General features: G+C 33.5%; 1 protein-coding gene across 3 annotated transcripts in view; it reads right to left on the bottom strand.

The window, feature by feature from the left end:
* The window catches only part of AAE13 (AMP-dependent synthetase and ligase family protein), a 39,978-nt gene extending 13,054 nt beyond the window's left edge, over positions 1–26,924 (bottom strand). Inside the window, exons 1-8 of one of the 3 annotated variants that reach the window (XR_015818530.1) lie at positions 26,609–26,924; positions 25,189–25,355; positions 21,070–21,282; positions 20,401–20,590; positions 20,193–20,278; positions 9,583–9,651; positions 9,383–9,436; positions 9,127–9,234 (exon numbers count right to left, since the gene is read on the bottom strand). Coding sequence is in view for 2 of the 3 variants with exons in the window: in XM_088218121.1 (XP_088074247.1) it covers positions 9,127–9,234; positions 9,383–9,436; positions 9,583–9,651; positions 20,193–20,278; positions 20,401–20,590; positions 21,070–21,282; positions 25,189–25,355; positions 26,609–26,771 (1,050 nt within the window). In the remaining variant the exon portion in view is untranslated. The remainder of the gene's footprint in view (positions 1–9,126; positions 9,235–9,382; positions 9,437–9,582; positions 9,652–20,192; positions 20,279–20,400; positions 20,591–21,069; positions 21,283–25,188; positions 25,356–26,608) is intronic. The other 2 variants (XM_088218121.1, XM_088218122.1) reach the window with 2 other exon arrangements.
* Positions 26,925–27,569: the final 645 nt, after the last annotated feature.

Below are 27,569 nucleotides of genomic sequence, written 5' to 3'. Positions count from 1 at the left end.
TAATGTTATAAAGTCACAGGCAATAGATGAATTATAAGCTTATCTTGACTATACATGATAATTTGGTATGAAATTACATAAGGACTGAACAGGCCACCAGAACTGATGGCCCACAAGAAAAAATTTGGAAAATCAGAGGTAACATGAAAATATATCTTCCTATACTGTTTGTGAAAATAACATGAAAAAGAAAAAATCTAACAGTGTAATATATGATTATTGTGTTTGGAACAACCAAACACAACTCTTTTATAAAATTCATTAGAAAATTCATTATTGGTTCAATTATGGAAGAAAATTTAACTCCAAATAGCTTCTACATAGTATTGAAATGATGAAGTTCAAAACTCATCTAACTTATGGATATTGAAATGCATTGTTAAATTCTCTCAGGGTTGAACTTCATCTTTTGCATTTAAATTTTCATACGCATGAATTTCCAAAATGAATTCCACAAAGTAGTCTACTTGTCCAAAATATAGCCAAGACTCAGAAAATTTCAAAATCCAATAACCAATTAGCACACAGCAGTAATCACTAAGATATTTTTTTTTATTTATATACAACGTTGACTTCTTGTATACGTCCAATTCTCATGCAGATTGATATATTTAGAAAAATCTCTCAATAAAGTAGAATCATAGTCGATTTCCATAACTATAAGATCTTTTTCTTTTACGAGCTGATTTGTATTTAGTTTTTTACTAAAACTCTCTCTAATTTTCTCCTATATATATTTAGATAGTGCATATTAAGTAGCATGAATAAAAATTTAATAATGGCAATATTAAGGTGTAACCTGAACTCTTTCTCTTCAAGGATAATAGATCTGTCTGGAGACAATTCCATAACGCTATATGTGTTGACTCTCAAGATAGTCAAACTTCGACAATCTTAATATAACTATCTTAAGGCATTATTGATCGGGGATACTCAAACTTATAAACCTTCAAAATTGTTTCTTTTTTTATTCAGAAATAAAAATTCAAAATTTTTTCATTATGAAATTTGTCAATTATCAAAACATACTCGTACTATGTGTTATTCACCAGTCACCTAGTCGACAATAAATAGGTATCCATCAAACCAAAAGGGATATATGTGTTATTCATCAGTCACTCGAAAGTTTTATAACTACATGGATGTTATCTTTCATGAATACCAACCATACTACAAAATTAGCATTCAACGGGAGAAGAATACACAAGAATCCTGATTTTGGGACTCTAGCACTGAGTATCTTAATTGTCCTCCAACTAAATATGTTCATTCTTCAGAAGACATAAATTGAAATGAGATATTTGGACTTGAACCTACTCATCACACTGAAAAACCTAAACTTCGGGTCTACACCAGAAGGAACTAGAACCAAGAAGAGAAAGAGCCACAAACACCTTATCAAAGTCATGAATCTAATCCAGATCCATATCTACTATTATTGAATACTTTGGGTAATCCAAGTTCAGATCTCTTCCTAAATAATCTATATGATGATGAAGTATTATTTTAAGAGAGAAAAAAAAAGAATGTATTGATTATCCAATTCATAATTTTGTTTCATACAAAAGATTGTAATCAATTCACCAGGCATTTGTCAGTAATATTGACAAAACTATAGATAACAAGGATAATACATGAATCATTAAAGTTCTCGAATAAAAAATTGCAATCATAGAGGAAATCCAAACCTTAGAAAAAAATTAGACTTAGGAAATAACAGAATTACCATCTGGGAAGCACTTAGTCGACAATAAATAGGTGTTCACAATTAAGCATAATACTTATGATAGCATCAACATATTCAAATTGAATCTATTATAAAGAGATATTTGCATCAATAACAAAGTTTAACATAATCTGTATACTAATGCCCCTACCTGCCAATCTGGATTGGCCAGTATTCTAACTAGATGTGAAGAATACTTTTTTTGAAAAAGTGGAAAAAAGTCTATGTGGAGATCCTACTAGGTCTTGAAAGTCAAGTCATTAACAAAAAAGTTTGCAGACTCAAAAAGTTCTTATATGGAGTTAAACAATCTCCAAAAAACATAGTTCAACAAATTCAGTAAACAATCAAGAGGTTTGGACATAATCAATATGTTGATAAGGATTTTATGTTAAATAAAATACTATATTATTTATAATTCTAATTGTATAATTATATCTTATAATTAGAGTTCAAATATAATAAAAATAACTAGTTTATATATATCTTTTAAATGTAAACAAAACAAATAATAAAAAATGAAAAGTTTATTTTTTATAAAAACTTCAGGATATCAGAGCGCCGATAAAAAGCTGCAGCCGCACATTTGCAGGCGTCGGTAAAAACTGGAGCTGCACATTCGCAGGTATCGGTAAAAATTGAAGCCGCACATTCACAGGCGTCGGTAAAAAGTGCAGCCGCACCTCCAAAAGCACCGATAATAATATACAACCGCACAACCATAAGCGCTAAGCGCCAGTAAAAAAATGCAGCCGCACATCTAAAAACGCTAGTAAAAAATTACAGCCGCACATCAATAGATGCAGGTAAAAAAGGACACACCATTAACTTTTTCTGCGCACGTTCAGAGATCTGTTCGGAGAAGACAAACCAAGCCGACTTTGAGCCGTTTTAGAGCCAAGTCTGAGCCGTTTTAGAACTAAACCCGATCCGTTTAGAGTCGAACCAAATCTAATTCCGTTTTTTTGGCTTCTTGGTGCAAATAAGAGATTCATTTTTTATTACTGGGTATTTTTTCTTCTTATTTTTAGCATTCTAAAATTATAAAAGTAAAAAAAGTGAGTGTTACTAGCTTTGATAATCCTTCATTACAAATTAGTCCTGTAAAACTTGATAGAACTAATTATCTTAATTGGTCGAGATCTTATTCATTGTTCATCAAATCTAGAGGATTGTAGGGTTATATTACTGGTGATGTGAAGAAACCAGATATTAGTAATTTAAAATATAATAGATGAGACTCTGAGAGCTCATTGGTAATGTCATGACTCATAAATATCATGCAATTCTATATTTCCAGAACACATCGGTTGCTTAACACTACCGAAAAAATATGCAATGCAACATCTCTTACATATTCACAGATGGGTAATGACGCCCAGATTTATGAACTCCGGAATAAAGTTCATGGCACAAAGCAAAGACAGATGACTATTTCTCAATATTTTTCTGAACTAAATGTATTATGGCAGAAGTTAGATTACTATCAAGATTTTCAAGCAGAGTGCCCTGTAAATGCAGTCAAATTTCAGAAATTGATAAAAAAAGAGCGAATTTATAATTTTTTAACTAGTTTGAACACCGAATATGATCAAATACGGGTCCAAGTGCTTGGTAAGAATCTTTTTCCCTATTAGAACAAACTTATGCTTATGTTCAACAAGAAGAGAGTAGAATAAATGTCATGCTTCACATTGCACCAGTTGAGAAAGCTGAACTAGTTGCTCAGTCTGATCAATCCAGAGATATATGAAAATGTGACTATTGTGGCAAGCCAAGACACACTAGGGAAACTTGTTGGAAGTTGCATGGAAGACCAATTACAGGTCGGGGAGAAAGAAGAGGTGGAACCACAAGAGCTCAAGCAAATTTTGTTGAAACTAGGGAAACACCTACTTCACAATCCATTAGAGCCTTTTCCACAAAAAAATTCAAAATCTAAAGCACCTTTTGAGTCAACTTAACTCTTCATTAACTGTTGGCACATCAAATATGGTAAAATCAGGTATTGTTTATTCTATTTCAACTTCTTGTATTGAAGGGGATATTGTCCGTATAGCAGATGGGTTATACACCCCCGTGTCGGGAACAGGTTCCATTAATTGTACTCCTACTATTATACTGTCTTCAATTTTACATGTGCCTAATTTTTCTGATAATCTTTTATCTATTAGTATCATAACTAGAGATATCAACTGTAAAATTGATTTTTTTCCTGATCATTGTATTTTTCAAGATCTTCAAATCGGGAAGAGGATTGGCACTGGTAGACTGCAAGATGGCTTATATGTCTTGGATAGACATCTGAATTTAATTGGAAATCAAACAACTATTGGGAATAAAGAAGTCAATATGGAGATACTACAATGGCACCGACAATTGGGACATCCTTCCTTTTTTATTTTGGAAAAATTATATTTTAAGTTATTTAAAAGAACTTCTATGAAGTCTTTATTTTATGATACATGCGAACTTACTAAACATAAAAGGAACTCTTATCATTTAAGTAATAATAGAAGTATTAATCATTTTAAGACTATTCACTCTTATGTGTGGGGACTTACTCAGAATACCTCTTTTTCTGGTCAAAGATTGTTTGTTACTTTTATTGATTGCTGTACTACATTAACATGAATTTATCTGTTAAAAGCAAAAAGTGATATATTTTCATGTTTTCAATCTTTCCACAAAATGATATGTATATAGTTTGGTGCTAAAATTCAGATTCTGCGAACTGATAATGGTACAAAATATATGGATAGTGGATTTCGTGCCTATTTGGAGTCAAATGCGATAATTTCATCAGACAATTTGTATCTACACCAGTGAACAAAATGGAGTTGTTGAAAGAAAAAACAGATACACACTAGAGGTAGCTCGATCACTAATGTTCACCATGAATCTACCACAAAATGGAGATGCAATTCTCTTAACTGTCTATTTTATCAATAGAATGTCTTTGCAGATCTTAAATTTTAAAAATCCTATGGAGGTTTTGTAAGGAAACAATTCCTATATTGTTCCCCCAAAAGTGTTTTGGATGTGTGTACTTTGTTCATGCTAGAAACGTGGGTAAACTAAAACCTATAATTCTTAAGTGTGTATTTGTTGGATATTCTTCTACCCAAAAAGGCTATAAGTGTTATCATCCACCATTTAGAAAATACTTTGTAATTATGGATGTTACCTTTAGGGAGAATGAGCCTTACTTCAACTCAAACCTAACACCTCTTCAGAGGAAGAGTGAGAAGGAAGAAGTGATACCTAATTGGGTAAAGATTGATAATCATATTCAAGGGGAGAATTATATTACAGAAAGTTTTAATTAAGAAAATAATGTTGGACATCTAGATAAATCAGACTTGAAAAGGTATTCAAGGAGAGAGAAATATGAAAAAGTCAATTTGCAGTCTGTCCCAGGTCAAGAATCTTCTTTGGTTCCAGAAAATACTGGTGAATTATCTTTCTCTTGTAATTTATCAGATAAACCTATTGCTATTACAAAGGAAACGAGAACTTGTGCTAAGCACCCTATATCTAACTTTGTTTCCTATGACTCTCTATATCCCTCCTATAGAGTTTTTGTCTTATCTGTTTTCTTTGTGTCTATTTCATAAGATTGGAGAGAAGCTCTATTAGATCCCAAGCGGAAGAAAACCATGTTTGAAAAAATGAGAGCATTAACAAAGAATGAAACAAGGAAACTTATTTCACCTCCACAGGAAAAAAAGGTAGTTGATTGCAAACGGGTGTTCACTGTAAAACACAAAGCAGACGGATCGATCGAAAGGTACAAAGCTAGATTGGTGGGTAAAGGATTTATTGCGCAGCTAACCTTGATTGCAATTTACAGCAGTTTGATTAAAAAATGCATTCCTCCATGGAGACTTAGAGGAAGAGGTGTACATAGAAATTCTACTTGGATTTGAAGATGAAAAGATGCAAGGAAAAGTTTGTCAATTAAAAAATACTTTATATGGATTGAAGTAGTTTCTAAGAACATGGTTTCAAAAGTTTAGAAAAGTTATAATCTCTTTTAGATATCAATAAAGCAATGCGGATCATACCTTATTTATTAAAACATCGTGAAGGTAAAGTCACTCTTCCTATTGTTAGGTGAATGATATTGAGGTGACTGGAGATGATATAAAGGAGATGGCTCGGTTGAAGAAACTTTTTACTCAAGAGTTTGAAATAAAAGATTTAGGAACATTGCAATACTTCTTGGGGATTGAAGTTGCCAAATCCAATAAAGGGATATTCATTTCTCAAAAGAAGTATATCCTACACTTACTAGAAGAGACTGGTATGATGGGTTGCAAGCCGACAGAATCACCTATTGAGAACAACCACAAATTGCAAGCAGGTAGTGGTATATCAGTTGACTTGGGAAGATACCAGCGACTAATTGGAAAACTCATTTATCTCTCACATACCAGACCCGATATAGCATATGCAGTTAGTCTTGTGAGCCAGTACATGCATGATTCTCATGAGACTCATTTACATGTTGTCTTCTACATATTACGATACTTGAAGTCTGCACCAGGAAAAACTCTGCTCTTTTCTAAGCATGGTTGCTCTTTTCTAAGCATGGTTACCTTAAAATAGAAGCATTTACAGATGCCGATTGGGCTGATTCCCTATATGATAGAAAATCAATTATAAGGTACTGCACACTTGTAGGAGACAACTTAATCACATGAAAAAGTAAAAAACAAAGTGTCGTTGTTCACTCCAGTGCTGAGATAGAATATAGAGCAATGACCCAAAGAGTATGTTGAGTACTATGGTTGCAAAAGCTAATGAGGGAGTTAAAACTGCTTGAAAATGAGAAACTCTCCTTATTTTGTGATAATAAAACAACAATTAACATTACTTATAATCCAGTTTAACATGACAGGACAAAACACATTGAAATTGATCGACACTTCACAAAAGAGAAGGTGGTTGGTGGCTCTCTATGCTTATATCATGTATTTTCTGGCAACCAAGTGGCTGATATTTTCACTAAAGAACTATGCAACAAATCTCTTTAGAACCTGATTTGCAAGTTGGGCATGTGTGATATTTTTGCGCCAACTTAAGGGGGAGCGTTGATAAGGATTTTATGTTAAGTAAAATATTATATTATTGATAGTTCTAATACTATAATTATATCATATAATTAGAATTCAAATAGAATAAAGATAATTAATCTATATATATCTTCTAAATGTAAACAAAACAAGGAATAAAAAATTAGAAGTTTATTTTTTCTAAAAACTTCACAATACCAAACAGATCATACTATATTTGTCAAGTATGATTCTCAAGGAAAAATGGTAATCCTCATTATATATGCAGATAATACAATAATTACATGAGATGAACAGAGAAAATACTCATACTAAAAAAGATCTTAACTAAATAATTTGATATTAAAAACTTATGAAAACCTCAAATATTTTTTTAGAATAAAAATTGCTAGATTAAGGAAAGAAATCTCAATTTCTTAGCGAAAATATATATTGGCTCTTCTAGTAGCAACTAGAACTCTTTGGCGCAAGCTTCCAGACACACCTATGGATGTCAACATTAAACTGGAAAAGAAAATTAACAGTGTTTCAGTTGACAAAGAAAGATACCAATGTCTACCTCTCACATACTATATCAGATATTAGCTTTACTATCAGTAACCCAACCTGAGGAACTATGGAGGAAGTATTTTGGATTCTTAAGTATCTAAAAATGATAGCTGGACAATGACTATTCTTTAAGAAAAATAGAAATCAAGAAATTAAAATATACACTGATGCAGACTAAACTTATTCTATAATTGACAGAAAATCCACGTCTAAATACTGTACATATATTTAGGGAAACCTAATTATTTAGAGAAGCAAAAAACAGCCAATGGTACCAAGGAGTAATGTTAAGGCTGAATTTAGAGCTTTAGCATATGCTACCTGTGAAAGAATGTGGTTACAAGGGGTATTTGGTGAATTAAGAATTCCCTCTATATAACCTATAAAAGTGCTATTTGACAATCAATCCACAATAAACATAACAAAAAACCTAGTCCATCATGATCAAACTAAGTATTCAGAGATTACTATACACTTTGTGAGAGAAAAAATAGAGTTAGGAGTACTATCTTTGTGGCATATTCAATCATGTCATCAAACCACGAATATTTTCATCAAGGCATTAGCTAGCCAGATTTTCAAATAATTGAGTTCCAAGTTTGGGTTGCTCAATTTCTTCATACTAGCTTGAGGGAGACCGTAAGAATCCGACTTCTTATAGAAATCTAATTTCGGTAGAGATTGGTATATTTAGGGATATCTCCTTATAAAACAGAATCATAGTCGACTTTCATAATTAAAATATTTTTTTCTTTTATGGGACTGATTCATATTTAGCTTCCCACTAAAACTCTCTCTAATTTTCTCCTATATATGTCCAAATATTATAAACTAAGTATTTTGAATAAAAATTACATAAATAGAAAATTTAATTACAAATTTTCAGTTTATTACTCAACTATCTTGTAAAGTTTCATATGCTTCATGCTAAAACCAGCTTGATCTTGGTAAATAATATCTTTTCCTTTCTTTTATTTTTATTTTTTTAAAAAAACGAAGTAATAAGAGCTTTTCTTTTTATTACTCAATTATTTTGGTTTTCTCGATATCTGCAAACCAGCTTGAAGGGGAGCATAGGAATCTGATTTATTGTAGAAGTTCAATTCCTATACAAATTGGTATATTTAGAGATATCTTTATTCATAGACAACTTCCATAACTAGAAAATCTTTTTTCTTTAAGGGACTTATTTATATTTAGTTTCCTACGAAAACTCTATCTAGTTTTCTCCTATATGTATTCAAATGTTGTAAATTAATTATCATGAATAAAAATTTAATAAACGAAAAATTTAATTACAAATTTTCAGTTATTACTCAACTATCAGATAAAATTTCATGCGCTTCATGTTAAAACCAGCTTGATATCTTGGCAAATAAGATTTAAATACAAAGTAATAAAATCTTTTCGTTTTCTTATTCAACTATTTTGGTTTGCTCAATATCTATCTTCAAACAAGCTTGAGGGGGAGTGCAGAAACTGACTTCTTGTAGAAATTGAATTCCTATACAGATTGATATATTTAGTAATATCTCCTTATAAAGTAGAATCATAGTCCGTTTCTATAACTAGAAGATCCTTCCTTTTATAAAACTGATTTGTATTTAGTTTCATATTAAAACTCTCTCAAATCTTCTTCTATATATATGCAAATGTTGTAAATTAAGTATTATAAATAAAATTCAATAAACAAAAGGTTTAAGTACAAATTTTCAGTTCATCACTCAACTATATGGTAAAGTTTCATGAGCTTCATGCTAAAACTAGACTTACTCCTGTAAACACAGTTATAGCACCATCAGTCTTACTCCCCTTTACCGGATATGATTCACGCCATCTCTGCCAGATTCCCCTCACACTGAATTTCGGCATAAACTCAACCTTCAAAATATGACAACTGTTACTCCTAAATTTTCAAGAGCAATTATTACATGTTTTCAATAGAAGTCTTGCAGACTAAAACATCATATCAAAAATAAAAGAAAGAAATAAAATTGAAGTCCAAGAGAAAACTAATTAGAGTGCTTACTGTTGAACCAGCATAAATAGGAGCAAACAAAGCATTGAAAAGCCCATGAACATGTATACGTAAGTTAAGGATCAGTAAGTCATAAATTTTCCAAGCCAAGTATATTCGCAGAAAATGACATCTAAAGTAAATGAATACAACCTGTAATAATATGATGAACAATTACTATAAAATCTAGGTGATATAATTTGTTGGATATGATGTAGGGGCAGGCAGTGCAGAAATTGATCGGTAGATGTATATTCCCATGCTTCTGCCAACATTTGAACCTGCATTTAAGCCAAAGTCCAAGGAAATGTTAACAAAAACATCTAATATTGAATAGCATAAAACATGAAAACCGGATGCAGAACAAGATACTAAAGTATATTTGACTATACAACTTATGATAACAAGTCAATAAATAAGACAATTGAGGACATTATGAAATATGTAATTTCTATTACATAAATTGAGTGAACTAGTGATGGATCTGTCACTTTAGTTATAAAAAATAATATTCTTTTAGCTCCAAACAACAATTTTCTCATTGATTTTGGAAGAGAGAGACCTCAGTTTAAGATACTATCCCAAAAATTCTTTTGCCTCCTAATAGCAGTGAGGAAAGTTTGGCTATTTTTCTTTTTACAAATTTCACTATTCCTAATTGGTTCACTACGTTTTTAGAATTCTTGATTTTGTAAGCATTCTCCTTTTTTCTCATACAAATTTCAAGTTTCACAAGCTTTAATTGTTAGGAAGACAGTTCCAATTTTGATATTCTTTCTACTTCAATGTTTTAAAACTCAAGGTCTAGTTTTTTACTGAGTAGAGTAGAACGATTGAGAAAAAGAAGATACTAAAATGGACATATTTAAACAATAAGTGCTAAGAAGTGTACGTTAAAGTTGAAGTATGAGTGAAGTATGGTAAAAGATATATTAGTAATATATCCCTTCTTTGTAATTAATTGTACTTCCTTGTATTGCTTCCATTAACTTGTATATATAAGACTCAAGAACAAGCACATATAGCCCATCCCTAAGGAGAAGAAAAAACTATAGACCTCAGCATTTATCAAGGCATAAACGAACACATGAGGAAACGACTTGAGTCCTAAAAGAAACATAAAGGTACTAGGCTCTTGGTACATTCAAGTACACTTTCTATTTCTCATGGTATAAATACCTCACAGAAACCTTTTTTTCTATCATGGATTATGGATTCAAGAGCTACAAACCATATCATAAATACCTTTAAATTCTTCAATACCTATGCATATCCCAGCAATAGAAAAATTGTTATTGTTGATGATTCACTGACCACAATAGCAGGAGTAGGAAACACAAAACTCACCCATTACCTTACTCTTATTAATGTGCTTCATGTCCCTAAATTATGTACAGATCTCATACAGAAACTAAAATATCCAAAGATCTTAATTGTAAAGTAACTTTTTCTCCTTCTCACTGTGAATTTTAGGGCCAAAGCTCATGGAGGATGATTGGACGTACTGAAGATTGGGACAAGTTATACTTTCTGGATACATCTGCGATACCGCGTATTGGCCTTTCTAACCGTACACTAGATAAATTATGACTATGTCACATAAGACTATGACATCCTTTCTTTATCCTCAATGTTATGTTTCCCTCTTTATTTTTCGATGTTAATAACAAAAAATTATATTGCTATGTATTTGAATTGATAAAACACTATCGTGTAATTTTTCCTCTAATAATAAAGAAGCAATTTTCCTTTTACTCTAATTTATAATGATTTGGGGTCCCACAAATATTGCTAATATTTCTATGACTCGATGGTTTGTCTTTTTTGTTGATGATTGTACTCAGAATAACTTGACTCCTTATGTTAAAATCTAAAGATAAACTTAGTTATATTCTTATTCAGTTTTATCTATGACCCACATACAGTTTTATGGTAAAAAGTCAATGCTTACGAATCAATGATACCCAAGATTACTTTGATCAGAAATTGATCAAGAGTTTCCTATATCTACATATTATAACAAATGGAATAGCATAATGGAAAAATGGTCGCTTGCTATTACTAGTGCCGTTTTGTTTCAAAACCATACACCTAACAATACTTAGGGAAAACAATGTTAACTGCCGCCAATCTAATAAACTGGTTACCATCTTGGGTACTAGAATTTCACAATCCTATGGAAGTTTTTGCTTCCTTTTTTCTTGAGGTACGAGTCTCCAATAATCTTATTCCTTGAGTCTTTAAATTGCTACCTATATTCACGTACATTAGTCACAAAGTGCAAAACTTGATCCTAGAGTCATCCAATGTGATTTTGTGGGATACTCAACAATAAAAATTCTTTGCATCTGCTGATGTCACATTTGTTGAGAAGGAATCATTCTTTGATAAGTCTTATCTTCATAGAGAGATATAAGGTAAGATTAGTAGCCAAAAAATCTACTCAAACCTATGGGATTAACTACCAAGAGACATTCGCACCTGTTGTAGAGATGAATATGATACTTATCCTACTATTCTTAAATACTAACTTTAATTGGTAATTGTAGCAGTTTGATGTGAAGAATGTAATCTTACATAAGAAATTGGAAGAAGAAATTTACATAGAAATTTCCTCTAAATTTGCCGAGGAAATAGGAACGAACAAGGCATGTAAACTAAAAAGGTATGGTACGGACTCAATCAATCTCCTGGGGCACAGTTGGAGGAAAGTGATGTTCTCCTTGCAATCTAGGCAAAATCAATGAGATCACAACCTGTTCATTAAACAATCAAAATGTGGGAATCACAACCCTCCTGGTATATGCAAATGATATGATTGTCATAAGAAATGATGAAAAAAAATATGGTACTCAAGCAATATCTAACTAGAGAGTTCGAGACCAAAGGATTTGGGCGATTAAAATATTTCTTTGGGAATAGAAGTGACCCATTCAAAGTGTAGAATATCATCTCACAACAAAAATGTGTCATAGATCTTTTGAAAGAGACTGGCAAATTAGATGCAAACCCACTAACATACCAAGTGATCTTAACCATAAACTGAAATTAGCAGAAGAAACACACATATGGACAAGAAACTGTACCAAAGATTAAGGGGAGAACTACTATACTATCGCATACCAGGTAAAGTGAGCATGGACCATGAAGTTGGCGGCCAAGGAAGACTCAAGGGAAATTTGCACACTTTAGATGGATTTGGGTCACTTCGAAAAAATATTACAATGCCAAGTGGACCCATTACAAGAGGGAGAGCAAAAAGACTCTAACAGGCTTTCAACTCTTCTTCCAAGAATGGATCAATGAGGAGGATGGATTTGGATCACTTAATTAAGCCGAAAAGAAGAGGAAAATAAATCCATCAATCCAAGTATATTATGGTACATACACCTCAATTTAAGTGGAAGAGGAAAAATAAGCAAGAAGAGAAAGGAAATCTTTCCATAAGGGATTCCTTCTCCCAAACTTGCAAGGAATCTTCTTCCTTAAAGGGAGAATCACTCAAGGGTGGATTTCCTTCCTAAACCACATAGGAAATCAAGAGAAAGAGGAAAACAAATCCTATGAGAATGTCATGGATTTTGGGAGGATTATGAGAGCAATTAATCCTTTCTCAAACTGGTCATAATCTTCCTTAATTCCTCCCCCAATCATCTCCATAATTAATTAAGATCCTCCATTTAAAAGGTTTCCACAAAGGGAGATCATATCGACCTAATTTTGATTGTAACCCTCTTAATTCTTAGTATTTTCTCATTTAAGTTTAAATTTAATCTTCTATGTAATCCCTACAATTGATTTAAAAGATTTATTTTCCTTATACTGTATATGAGCTACTCTATAAATAGGTTTTTCAATTTCTAATTATAATCATTCAAGTTTATATCAATAAAATTAAAGAATTAGTTTCAACTACTGAGTTGTTTTCTATCTCTTGTTGAGCAAGAATTGTCAACTTATCAAGATATTTTTATTGCCTTTTTTTATTCTTTTAATTTTTCAATTATTTTAGTTTCTATTACTCTATCGATAGCGAATTAAGTAAGAAGGGTTTATTATAGAATTCAAGTCTTCGGTGCTTTAATGAATATTGTGTGAGTTCAGCATTACATCAACGATCCTGAGTTCTACATCACCAGGTCAGTTGCATATGCAATTAGCAAGGCGACCCAGTTCATGCACAAACCCATGAGTACACATGCAACCTATCTAAAGGATAATTCGCCACTTGAACAGTACTCCAAAAAAAGGAATTATCTATAAAAGAAACATGAACTACTTCTTGAGACATACACTAATACGGATTATGCAGGACTCAATTATCAACAAAAGACCCTCTTCTAGATATTGCACCTTTCTTGCAAGAAATCTGCTAACTTATAGACGTAAGAAGCAAAATGTGGTAGCCCGGTTTAGTGAGGACTCAGAGTTCAAAAATATGACTCAAAGAGTGTACGAGCTCTTGTTGAAGATGATCTTAGAAGATTTGAAAATTCATTTAGATGGACCTGTGAGGCTCTATTGCGACAAGAAGTCAGAAATTAGCATCAGTCATAATCTAATACAACAAAACAAAATCACGCACATTGAAGTAGATAGACAATTCATCCAAAAAAATTCAGACAATGGATTAACATTCACTTTATATATTTCTGCACTTTTGCAACTTACTGATGTACTGTCTAAGGAATTTAGAAATCCTAAATTTCTGACAATTATTGCCAAGATGAGAATAGATAATATTTATTCATCAGCTTGAGAATGAGCATTAAGAAGTGTATTTTAAAGTTAAAGTATGGGTTAACGTACAGGGTACACTTGTAATATACCATTTCTTTTTAATTAATTGTATTTTCTTGTATTACTTCCATTAACTTGCCTATATAGAAATCTAATAATTTAATAAAACATACAAATTCTTTTTTCCACAATAAGAATAGATATTTTTTAACAATGAAATATATTTATTATTGTAACATGATGATAAGCCCCATAAAAACACACTCATTCGAATGTTTAAGAGCATTTCGGGCCTGAGAATGATCTAATTGGTATTAATGTAGAGAATGAAGTGATCGACTTTCTTGTGGGGTCCATAGGTTGCTCTAGGCTAGTTTGGCACATTGTCTATTTAAGTGTCCCCTTAGGGAAAAAGCTTAAGAGGGGTGACTTTTGGGATAACATGGGGACAAAAGTGGCTAAGTGGTCAGAGAGTTGAAAAAGGGGATTCTTTTCATTATCAAGGAGGTTTACTTTGAATTCTTTTTTACTATTATCCCTGTTCACAATCCCTTGTGGCTTAGCTAATATATTAAAGGGCATTATGTGAAAGTCTTTATGGGCTAGTGCAGGAGAGGACAAGAAAGAACGTATCTCTATTGGCAAAATGGTTTTGTCACTTTCCACACGAACTGAATTCTTTGTGACATAAGGTGATTAGAAGCATCCACAAAAACGGAAGGGATAGGTGAAGGACATCTTCGCTGCAAGTTCCACTACTCATCGTAGTCCCTGGAAATCCATCTCCTAGGCTCGAACATTGTTTTCTCTACTTACCCATTTTCAGGTGGGAAATGAATCTAAAATATTGTTTTGGGAGACACTCGGGTGGGAGACCAACCGTTACCATCCAAATTTCCTCAATTATACATACCTTTCCACCATGCACAATGTCCATACATCCACTTTCACTTTGAATACTGCAAGAAGTTTCTCTTGGAACTTCGACTTTACCCGGCACCCATCCGAGAAGGAGACGCGATATCTTTTCATTGTTATACCTTTTGAGCAATTCATCTCTCGCCTCAACCTGATAATAGAATTTAAATCCTTGAGCCATCATGGTTGTATACATGTAAGTCTTCCTTTAATCACCTCACAAACGACCCCCCCTCAGCCAATTTCGCATTAGCAAGGTATTTTGGGGGGCTTCAGTTCCATTAAGGTAAAGGTGTTCTCTTGAACTCACTTTCATCAAAAGCTTAACATAAAAGATGTGCTTCAAATTCGTCAACCAAATTGAGCTTTATCTCTAGAATATATGCTTCATGTGTTTCGCGGTGGAGAAGACTCACTCTCACTTGTTTCTATATTGTGCCATAGCTTGGAGGTCTTGGACTAATTTTGTCAGTAATTTTTAAGCTGAATTGGGTTAATCCCTCAAATGGGGAACTCTCCTATGCTCTTTTATTCATGGAGAAGGATCAAGGAACGTGCCAAGCCTCTTCAGCGAGGGGCTATATTTGTTGGGTTGTGGTGTTTATAGCTATCTCGAAAGAGGCAGATACTAAAGGACCATCACACATCTTTTTGTGAGTTATGGGAAACTATCTTTTTAGCTACCCTCTGGGCTAAAGTACACGGGCACTATCATTGTACTAATATTTTAGCACCTTACCATAGTTGGAATGCTATTATTTACAACTCATAGGCCAGTATCACTTTGTTGTTATTTTTTTCTTCTTTTTGTTTTCATGATTTTCTAAGGGGGGTTTCTTAATTCTTTTAGTATACATTGTATTGGTCCCTTCTTCCTAATAAATCTTCTTTTATCTAAAAAATAACAAAATATTTATTTAATCATACTGTTTACTGTTACTATTAAAATATGTTCATAGATGATTTTCAGCACAAACTTGGCTTAAGTATGTCCATTGATAGATTTTAACTCATTTCAACAAACGTTAATTTTCTTCTAAAGACCCAAGACATGCGTAACTCTAAGACTACCTGACCCTCCAACCCATCACTCATCAAGCCCAAACTTAGCTTAGATTATTTTCCACCACAGTTTGTCCTCACAATTCATGCCCCTACCACAATAATTTTACAAGGAGAGCTTTATTTAAATTTACAATAGATCTAATGCCAAGCCTGACCCTTTGACAAGGGAGCTTAACATAGGCCCAAGCCATTAGGTTGAACCTCTTTCATTCTTTAGAATCACTCCATAAAAAGCAGCATGACAATGCCTCCAGCTCCTTTCCCACGCTAGCTATGATTGCAAGCAAAGACAAAATAAGCAAGTTAGACAAAGTACATTTATCAAGAGTATGCCCCTTTGGATAAAAAATTCCCTTTTTTAATCTGCCAATCTCTTCTCAAATCCAGGCACCACAAGCTCCCATACAACTTTGCCTTTGAACTTCTTCCCAAGTGGTAATCCCAAGTACTTAAAAAGAAGAATGGCCACCCCTATAGCCCAACATGCCAGCAAAAGCCTCCATATTTTGGCCCTCCCCAATGAGCACCAACTCGTTTAGACAAATTGACCTTAAAGTCAAAAACAACTTTGAAAAAGAGGACGCATCTAATGGTAAGGACAGCCTCCTAATTAGGCCTACAAAATAAACGTGCTGTCAACAAAAAGCAAATAGATAATCACCACCTCGTTATGGATCCTATAAGTACGCATATCGTACCCATTGTTAAAGTGTATCAAAGAAAGACGAAGAAACCCACAGCCCATACTTAATAGTCTATCCATAGTCTCCTAATTTTGTGGTCAGAAGTCCAAGTGTTCCTTATGGCCTTTTACCAAGTGTGCCTTCAGAAATTCTGTATATTGCAAGTGCATGATTTGAACATCTTAGCAGTTTTGACTAGGTCTAGGAATAAGATAACAAGAGGTGGATCCTAATTTCTATGCAAAAGAAACTGCTTTTTACTTATGCTGTAATAAGTTCCATTCACATCTCAATAATTATTTCGTATTACACTATGGGTTTGACTTGGTCTAGGAATAAGATAATGAAAGGTGGTTCCTAATTTCTACGAAAGAAGAAACTGCTTTTTTTCTCAAGTGTGAGTAGACACCGTGAGATTGTCTGTTCTCTATCAATGAACCCATAACTTAGTTTTAATATAGGCAAGGGAAGAAAAACCAAGAATTGAAGTTTACTCACTAACTATTATGTTAACCGACCTATAACTAGATCCTTAAAAAAAGACTCCATAACACCGCCTGCCCTCCTTTGCCCATAACCAACCCCTGAATCAACCATTTTTTTCCTTACTCTGATAATCAATTTGTTAAGGACCTCCACAATAATGATAAAAAGAAGAGGAAAAAAGGAATTCCCTTGTTTTAGGCACATCATAGAGTAACAATAGCTAAAAAGGAGTTGAAAGAAATATAAGTTTTCATCCACGAGGCATTATCATTCACTAAACAAAAGTCTCCTTAACATGCAAAACAAGAAGGCCCAAATGGTCCAGAATAAAAAGACATCATTCTCGGTTAAAAAAGTTTTTCATAATAATTTTGTTTTTTATTTTTAATTTATTTAGATTAATTAGGTCCGCTTAGACCTTATATTATCTCAGTTTCCTATTTAGGCACACAACTCTAGAATCTTTCACTGTAAGTATACATCTTTTTCCTAGTTGTGGAGTAGGGTAACTTTTTCTGACACCTTTATGGGCCAAAGCACATAAGCATTACTCTAATACAAGCATATCACATTACACTGCAATTGGGACGCATTTATTTTCAGCCAATAGATTGTATCCATTTTTTCTCATCCCATGAGGGGAATGCTAGTTTTCATTTTCCTTTTTTTTCCTTTTTGTATTTTCTTCAGAAGTATGTACTATTCTCCAGTGATGTATCTTTTTTCTCTCCTTTCTCAATAATATTTCACCTTTTATCCAAAAAAAAACGAGAATATCTTAGATTTCTTCTTTTATACATTTTCTTATTAGTTATAATTGATGCTTAGATAAAGACTAGTAGCTATCAACAAAAAAGGACATGATGATAAATTAAGACATCCTTTATTAGGGTTTTATTCATTTTTATTTCTCTTTGCGTTTGTTCTTTTTGTTATTATTTTGTTTAAACCTATCTAATTATGTCTACTACTCCCTATATTTCTTCACATTGATCATCTATTTCCTCTGCTATACCTCTATTCTTGTGTTTTTAACCTAAACAACTTATTTTTCTAAACTATCCATTAGACAAGTTAGTTTAACCACTACTGATCCTACATCAACAAGACATTACCGTAAGCATTTTTCATATCAAGTTTGCAAATCAAAACCTCCATACCAAGTCTCCACGTAAAGTCGACCACTTAATAGCAATTAGGATAGCACTCAAAATATGTCAGTGCTCCATAAAAACATGTTGAACATCAAGCAATCCTTCTTACTTCCACATCCACAAATTCTGCTTATTCCAGACTCTGTTTCTATGGTTAACATGTGAAGCTTTTTCGAAATCTTTAAACTAACATGCTCATTCACCCAAGCCTCCTCCAGCCACTCCTTAATGCTATTCGAGAAAGCATGGACCTGTAGTAATTTGTTTTCAAATCTAAACGAACAGGGCTGCCACCTAATCATACCACTATCCAAGCAAAAGAGAGATTGGAAATAGCATGTGGCAACAATTTCTGCACCAATCTTGGAACTTGAGAATTAAAGCAAAAAGGACAAGAAAGCAGTCCATTCTTGAAAACGAGGCCTCTCCTTAGAGTTGAACCAAGTCCATTTCACCAAACAAAGGGAGATCAATGAGGCAGAGCCCATCCAGAGAGTCCTTAAACTCTTATAACAAACACAAGATGAGCCTCTCCTTACCTCTCATGAAAAAGTAGTACTAAATTAAATTAATATCAAGTCATCAAGGAAAATCCCACCTACTGCGAGTGACCAAGTAGTGTGTCACCTCGAGATCATTCCATAATGCCTCCCTATATCAGTCCTCACTCTACTATAAACCTTTCTAAACACCAACACCAACTCTGACACCCTGCATTTCAATATGTTAGGAATAGAACATTGGCCTCTACACAAATCCAAAATCTCCATTCTTGGTCTAATTCCACATATTACCAGTGCCGCCCACCGCCCCAACCTATAGGAGAGCCCTAACCCATGATAAGCTAGGTTGGTGGGGAAAGCAGCAATCTTCTTGAAAACAAACAATCTCAAGATCCCATTTTGACAACTCTTAACCGTCTTCTTGCTAGAATCATTCAAATCCATCAATTGTGGAGATTGTCTTTTGAACATAAGGATTCAATCTCTAACACACCCTTAGCACCCTTCCCATCATTTGCCCCTTCACACAATTCACCAAACTACAAAGTCTTCTAAGCTATCTCGCTTTATCCACACCCACTTTTTTCTTTGTTAGAATTTTGGAGTTTTAGATGCCCCTTTCCACCTTTACTACCTTCCAGCGCCAGAAACAAATTAATAGCTTATTCCTTAAACCCTCCAAAACTAGACTGCAACAGTTGGGTAATCCTAACAACATTTTTCAAAACCCGTTGAAATGCCTCAACCTGAATCTTTTCCTCAACCAAGCACCAAAGCCACTATTTTTCCTATTCTTATAACAACCCTTCTATTGGCCATCACCATTGGTTTCAACCTAAAAATTGTCATTCCCACCACAGCTAGCGGCAACACTCATTCCACCCCGACTTCAGACCAAGAAGAAGAGTAAAAGTCACAAGACCAAGTGAGACCCACAAAGCTACTCCCTAAAGGAGGAGATTTCTAAGGGCTTCTAAGAGGTATCTTTGCCCACAAAACCTGATATATTAGAAAAATTCAATAAGAAAACAACAAAATAAGAATTTCAACTACATATACAAAACCTAAACTAATAACACATATATCTAAATAGTCCCAAAATAAGCAAATACCGTTAATAATATCATAATGATAACAAATATCTCATAATAATGAAATATGTTAATTCTATAATATTCCTACTAAATCAAAGGTAGAGGCATTAATACTAAAAGAAAAAGTATTCTTGAGAGGATGCCAGCATTCATGAGGTGCATGGAGTTTTAGCACACACCTGAGAACTGATGCTTTTGTGTGTATGTACAACTCCTTTTGGTTTACCAGTTGTACCACTGGTGTAGACAATCAATGCTGGATCACCTGTACAAATGAGAATCATATGAAACTAATATGATGAAACGAAAAGTTGAAAAACTGACCAAAACTTACATGAATTCACCAGAATTCATGTAAATGAATATAACATTTACTAATAGTCTTACCTGAGTTCTCAACTTTTCCTGGAAAGCTCCCATATGCATTTAGGAATCCAGTTTGTGACTGATCATCTACGTTTATCTGTGACAAAGTGCTAGTAACATGTGGAATAAGAGAAAACTTGGCAGCACTTTTAGCAGCAACACTTTGCATAGTCTCCTTGTAATCTTCAGTACTCAATAGCATAGACACATCCTAAACTCAAACAAAAATAAGACTTCTAATTAATCCAAGATGAAGCTAGAGAAGTTTCCATACCAACAATTCAGCAGGATGGTGTGAAATGAAGCCAATCTCAGTATATAGATTGTCCCCATCGCCTTACACTTTCTAATAAAAACACTGCACTATCTTTGGTCAACTTCTACAACAAGTTGTCAATCTTCTGACCACCAAATATCATGGTCAAAAGGTGACTGTGGTCAAGAGTGATTGCAAGTTCGAAACATGCAGGGATCAGGATTTCAAGTTTATACAAGTATAAGCAGGTTGACGAGGACTTAGAGCTTATATAACAAGTATTACAAGGTTACTTATTACAAATAGTATTTCTAGTTGTGTCATTGCCATTCATAAATTTAAAATAGAGCATATTACTGGCTACAAACCACACTTCACAACATCAAGAGTGCAAATAATCAAAACAAGCGAAATAGAGGTTCTTCAGTTCATACAGAATCATTCATCACGTGCAAAAGTTCAGCCTCCGGATAGCTGAGTGCAAGTGGAACTGCAACACCTCCACTAAACCAAGTCCCTAGTACTCCCGCAACAAATTCAGCAGAAGGATTAGCCACAATTCCAATTCGAGCTCCACCGAGATTCTCATACTCTGTGGCATCATCAACTGCCACAGATGGATGACCATGCTTGCTACTTTCACAACTCTGAAATACGACAAGTAAGCATAAAAAAGTATTGATTACTTATTCAAACTAGCAAGAGCCTTAATAATATATAATGGCTTAAGTTTAGACTACGTAAATCTACTAGAAATTATTATTTTTGTTAAACATAAAACTATTGTATTCTTTAAGAGTCTATTATCATAACTTTAGTCACTTTAGGGTTTTAGTATTTTCAGCATTTAGTTTTCCTATTTTTATTATTAATAGTGCTACTTGAATCTTATTAGTATTAGTATTTCTTACTCTAATCCTATTTATGAAAAGTTTCATAGGAAGCATTATAAATATTTATGTAATCAAATTTTTCAACAAAGTTCAGCCATTCAATAAACTACATTGAGAGATCTCAATTTTCTTGTTATGTGATGCAATCAAACCTTATTTAAGACTTCTTAGATGTGATGTCTAAGTTTGTATCCCCAAATCTTCAAGTAGGCAAATTATCTTTAACTTGTCATATATTAGTTGATATGAAACTAAAAGTTATATACACTAAATTCACAAAGTACTATACCCCAAACAGTCACAGATCTGTCTGGACAAAAAGAAAATGACAGAAAAGTCACGCACACATAAAACCTTAAAAGCTGTCAGCCAGTTCACCACCAACAACGCCCCTATCACCAGTCTTACAAGACCACATTAAGCAACTCCATGAAGCCCCACCACTTAACTCTGTGAAGCTCCAGCCCAGTAAGCGACACCATTACTCGTTGCCACAAGTTCTCCTAATCACTGCCTCCCTCGATCTTGTCCTTTCTGCAGTCGTGTCTCGCACTGAACTTGGTTTACAACCCCCACCTCCAATCGATTTGACTAACATACCAAGCCCCACGGAAATAGAAAGAAGCTCCGGCTCAGGCCCCAGCTTCTGGCTCTCTTGATCAGGCCGTCGTATTTTGGGGAGGCAACTCCCGAAGCAGGGAGCCATCCTAGACCAGCAGAATTAGATGAACGAGCTAAAAGTACTATTCCCTTTATGACCTAAAACAAGCCCTACCAAACTATTTAAAAAAATGAAAGCTGCTTGCCCGGATGATCACCGCTCCACTACTGCTTACTCTGTTTTCCTTAGCACCAATTTTCTCTCTTGGAGCAAAAAGAAAGAAGCGACTGTGTCCAGGTATAGCGCCGAGGCCAAAGATAAAGGCTATCTTCCACATCATCCAATGACTAAAAGCTGGTGTGTTCATGCATTTATTACCCACAAGTGGGCATTGTAAAATAATGCTATGTTTTACATTTTCACACCAAGTTTGACCAAACCAGTATACCCAAACCAATTCGGTCTCCTTCAAGACCAGTTTTTATCAGTTCAAAATGGTTCCAAAAACTTTTTCTCTTTTTTTTTTTATTTTTATAGTCAACAAGAAAATTGAAGGCTACCAATCCCCTTTCGAAACTTAAGTTATTGGGTTATCCATATACTTCACATGTTCTAGTAATTCACATGGCATTACCATATGTTATAAGTCTTGGATAAGATTCCAATATTATAGGAAATTTGTAAATATATGGAATGTTAAGGAAGAAAAGAAGTCATTCCTTACAGATGAGAGAATTGACAAATCTTTCTTGGTTGTGGTTAAGTAAGCCAAGCAGTTAAAACAAAGAAAGATTGGAATCATTCTCCAATGTTTCAAACCTTATTCCATTGCTAAAATAAAAGAAGTTTGTCATTTATGAGAGTTCTTGCTAGAACCTTATTTCAATCTCTGCATCTAAAAGACCCAATCTTTTTAAATGTAACCACATTCAAAACTATACAAACTTTCTTAAACACATAACATGAGCCTTTTGGTAACTCAGTATACTTTTGTTTCTATTCGTCATGGCACCTATAATGATTCAATCTTATGCGTTGTTGTTCCTAAAATATTTGCATATATTCTTCTAACCCGGCCTTGACTTTATGATTGACGTATTCAGCATGATGAAACTACCAACACTTACCATTTTATTCTTGGCGTAAAGGATGTATTCTTCAAACCTATGACTATATAAGAGATGAATAATATAAACTTCCAAAAATGTATATAGCCAATAAGAGGGATATACATCATGAACCGATTTCCTCTCCAACTAGACATCATGAACCGATTTCCTCTCCCACTAGACATCATGAACCCATTTCCTCATTTGCGTGGCCCACAATGATGTTGTCTGGAGCTTTCGCTTTTCTCATTGTTTAACCGATAGGGAGACGAGATTTCTTTTTAAGATAAAAGGAGACTAAGGATTTAATCGGCCTACTCCATACATTAGTTACCTATTAATCTTCATAGACACCTAACCGTCGACGATAATCTTCATAATCTTCTAGTCTCTGTACTTGCAAATCCTATTTTCCACATCTGACTGATCACCCTACTAGCTCCCAAAATCATTATGTTAATTTGTTTGGGAAGAGTAAGGTTCCCTCTAAGATTAATATCTTTGTACAGATAGTAACTATTAACAGGCTTAATACCCATGACTTATTGCAAACGAGTCAACCAAATCGAGCTATCTCTCCGGACATTTGCTTTATGTTGACAGTGTGGGAGACACATGCTCACCTTTTTTGGCATTGTGAACTGGCATAGAGATCATGGTCAAGGTTATTTGACCTTTTTGGAATCCACTGGATTGCAACCCTTTGGTGGAATGCTTTGTTCGCTATCATTTTTTTTAAATAAAAAAAAAAGCTTTGTTCACTATCATATTCAAGAGGTAGATACTGTGTTCACTAGCATATTCAAGAGGTAGGAATGACGAAGAAGACGAAACCACTTCAAAGAGGTGTAATTTTTCTAGGATTGCGGACAATTTGATTGGAAAAAAAAATCAAACAATTTTGAGAATAGGTGTTCTCCTCAAAATTAGCAGAATCATATGCTCTTTCAAGCTTCTCTTTGGCGCATGGTCAACTCCTGGATATGACCTTTTCAGAACTGAGGCAGTCATCAACGACCTCTAAGTTGTGTTTGTGTTTATTTCATTTTCATGCACAAATTATATTGTCCTCCTTTCTTTTTAGAGAAGTTGAGGAGGATACCTAATTCTCCACATTTTTACCTTTTCATTCTTTACCTTTTAATAAAGCTTCTATTCTTCTCCCGAAAAAAAAAAAAAAAGAAAAACTACTGGAATATCAATGTTTTACATCCTCCATTACTTTAAAACTCCAGAACAAGTTTTCTCCAATGAGAGGAGAATGATTCATATTGACTTAAGTTTAGATTTTGTAAATTGATTTGAAATTAAATTTTTTTAAATCTAAAACTAGTGTACTATTTATGAATCTTTACTATAATTTTAGTAACTTCAGAATTTTATCCTTTTTGACATCTAGTTTTCCTATTTTTGTTATTAATGTTTCCTAACTTTATCATTGTTAGTATTTCTTACTATAATCCTATCTAGAAAAGGTCATTTTGGAAATATTATAAAATCTTTGTGATTTCACTTTTTAGACAGAGTTATTCAATAAACTACTTTGAGTTTTCTCAATTTTCTGTTGTATAATACAATCAAATTCTTAAATATAATGCCTTAAGACTCATTTGCTATGATATCTAAGAAACTTTGATGTCTAAGTCTTTCTTATGCGGGGAAATTATCCCTATTTTGTCCTACATCACTCAATGTGTGTGTGTGTGTGAGAGAGAGAGAGAGAGAGAGAGAGAGAGAAAGAGAATCTATGTATTATGATTATGATGATATGTGTCTATCAACTTATAAGAGCTATCACACTTGAAATAGTAATATTTATCCAATTTCCACATATATTCTTATGTTTATAACTTCAGAAAGTGATAAGAGTTAAATAGACAGGGTAAAAACTTAGAATGCGCCATGTTTTTTCTTTCTTTTGCAAATTAGGATTATAGAATTTAAGCATACAGTTTTCAGTTCCTCGCACAAAAGTCTAGATATCTTCCATGCAGATGATATGAGTTGGCTGTAAGTGTAACTCTTCTGATCAGCTCTAATTGCAATACTATCACGAGCAGCAGATCCCTGCTTACAAGCAGCTTTAACAACCTCCATCAATGTACAAGAACGTAATGCTGCAACATATATCACGAAGAAACAAGAATTTGAGAACATTTAGTAAAATATCAATAGAATCTCTTCAGTAGAATAGTTTCTCAACCATGTTAGCTCTTAAAATGGCCCAACTAATTCGGAAACTAAGATTTAGGACTTGGAACTTGCTTTAATGAAGTAAATGTTTTGAGTTCCAATAGAATGATTCAAAATTCCTGTCTTATACTTCACATTGACTACTAGAGTACCACAGGCTCACTTTTGGGCACTCGTTACAGTTCTCTTCAAGGCAAAGAGGTGCCCATGAGATGCTTCATTATAGATCGAATTCACTACAACAATACCAAAGACTCACTTTTGCGAGCTCATGACAGTTTTTTCCCCAAGGCAAAGAGGCACCATAAGATGCTTAATTCATTGCACAAAAATTAAACCCAAGGTCAGAATGCTATTACGAAAAGTGAGTTTCACCATCACAGTTCATTGGTTAAGATCAGTTTTCAGATTTTATCAGTGGCACCATTTTAATTGTTCTTTTATCCTGTCTCATATCATCATGAACACACCCCGCAAGTTTGTAAAAGCCATCCAGAAAATCATTGTGATTTCTACTTAGCTCAAGGTTCTCGGTTAAAGAATTGGTGGGGAGAGAAAGAAAATCATTAAAGTGTTTCATCAACCCAATAATGAAAAGGTTTGTTCTTTTCTACTGGCATCCAGGTTTTAAACCTCAATACCATAAATAACAAACCAGAACTAGCACTTAGAATTTCACTGCCAATAACATGAATTGTATCATGCTTACATCAAAATAACCATATCTTAGTAGCATTCAATACAATCGAAGTAACCGTACAATAATTCAATCCATCACTAATCAATTCCTCCTTTTCACTAACCTTCCTTGCATAAAACGCAAACCAAATCTAGCTAAGTACATACCCATCAGAAAATGCATGAGTAACATTTTATATTGACGCATAAACAGATGATTGAATATAGCTTAAAAAGTGTTTTGGAAATAAAAAGCTCAATTTCATATTTCAATAAAATTTCAAACTAAAAACATAAACAATTGCCAGAGGCGAAAGTTTCAATGAGTTAACAAAAGGCCACAAAACCATTTCTCCGAATAGCCATAGCCCAGAAACGGAAATCCCCAAAAAAATATAAAATAAAATTCCCATTCCCTGTCCTTATACCAAACTTTTCCCCGTAATTTTCTCACAAACCAAACAGATAATCGAACACGGCAAAAAAAAGACGGACGTACAGGAGAAAAGTCGAGACTGCGACGTGCAGAAGGTGGAGAGTGAAGAGCAGGAAAAGTCTTGGCGGGCAAAAGGACAGGTGGTGCAGAATCGCGTTTTGAAGGAGAAGTAGTTGAGAGTTTTTAATGCGGACGTCATTGGGTTTGGTGACCTTTTAAGGATCATTACTTACCGCTTTGATATTAAATGGGGAGCCACCAATTTAGTTTGATTTGCAGTAACAAGAAGTCAGTTTTAATGCGGCTAGTGCAACTATTTTCCACTTGTTGGTTCTCCTCTATGAATGTAAATCACTGTTCAAACTCAGAGAAGAAGACCTTACTCGGTTTTTCAAACGAATAAAGGCCATGAGGGCTTAACTTAAGCACTGTATTTGAAAAAAAAAAAATTTAAAAAAAATTAAGCTATGTTATTTATAGAATAAAATAATTCAAATTTTTTAGTAAGACATTTGTAATGTCCCTATCCAATTTTAGGAAGCAACAACATTTAAACACTATTTCTAACAAGTAGAACTAACGAAATGTAATTATATGCAGCGACACTATACATTATTACATGTCTTTTATAATATAATAGTTATTTTAAATCAAATTACATGAACTATCAAAATAATTATTTATAACAATATTTTAATTTAATGTCTAATTATATTATAGTTTAGCTGAAAACTACAAAAATTTCTTTGGTGACTTCTACTAATTTTGAAGCCACTTATAATCTCTCATGATCTAAAAATGAGGGTGTGAATTAAGGTGAACTTCATTGTCTCAATAAGTATAATTAATATTCTAATATCCTAAGCATGTAAAATGCAATTACACAATCATATAATCAATGCAGTACTACAGATAAATTATAAAATGGATAAAGTATATACAAATTTATAAATAGGAATATCGAAATGAAAACTTCTTAACAAAATTTTAGTCTGATTTTTATTTCCCTTATTATGAATCTTAT

Source organism: Carica papaya, chromosome 4 (assembly GCF_054855325.1).
Source record: "Carica papaya isolate Zhongbai chromosome 4, ASM5485532v1, whole genome shotgun sequence".
NCBI classification, from domain to species: Eukaryota; Viridiplantae; Streptophyta; class Magnoliopsida; order Brassicales; family Caricaceae; genus Carica; species Carica papaya.
The sequence above is the reverse complement of the archived record's forward strand: the minus strand, read 5'-3'. Positions and strand labels throughout refer to the sequence as shown.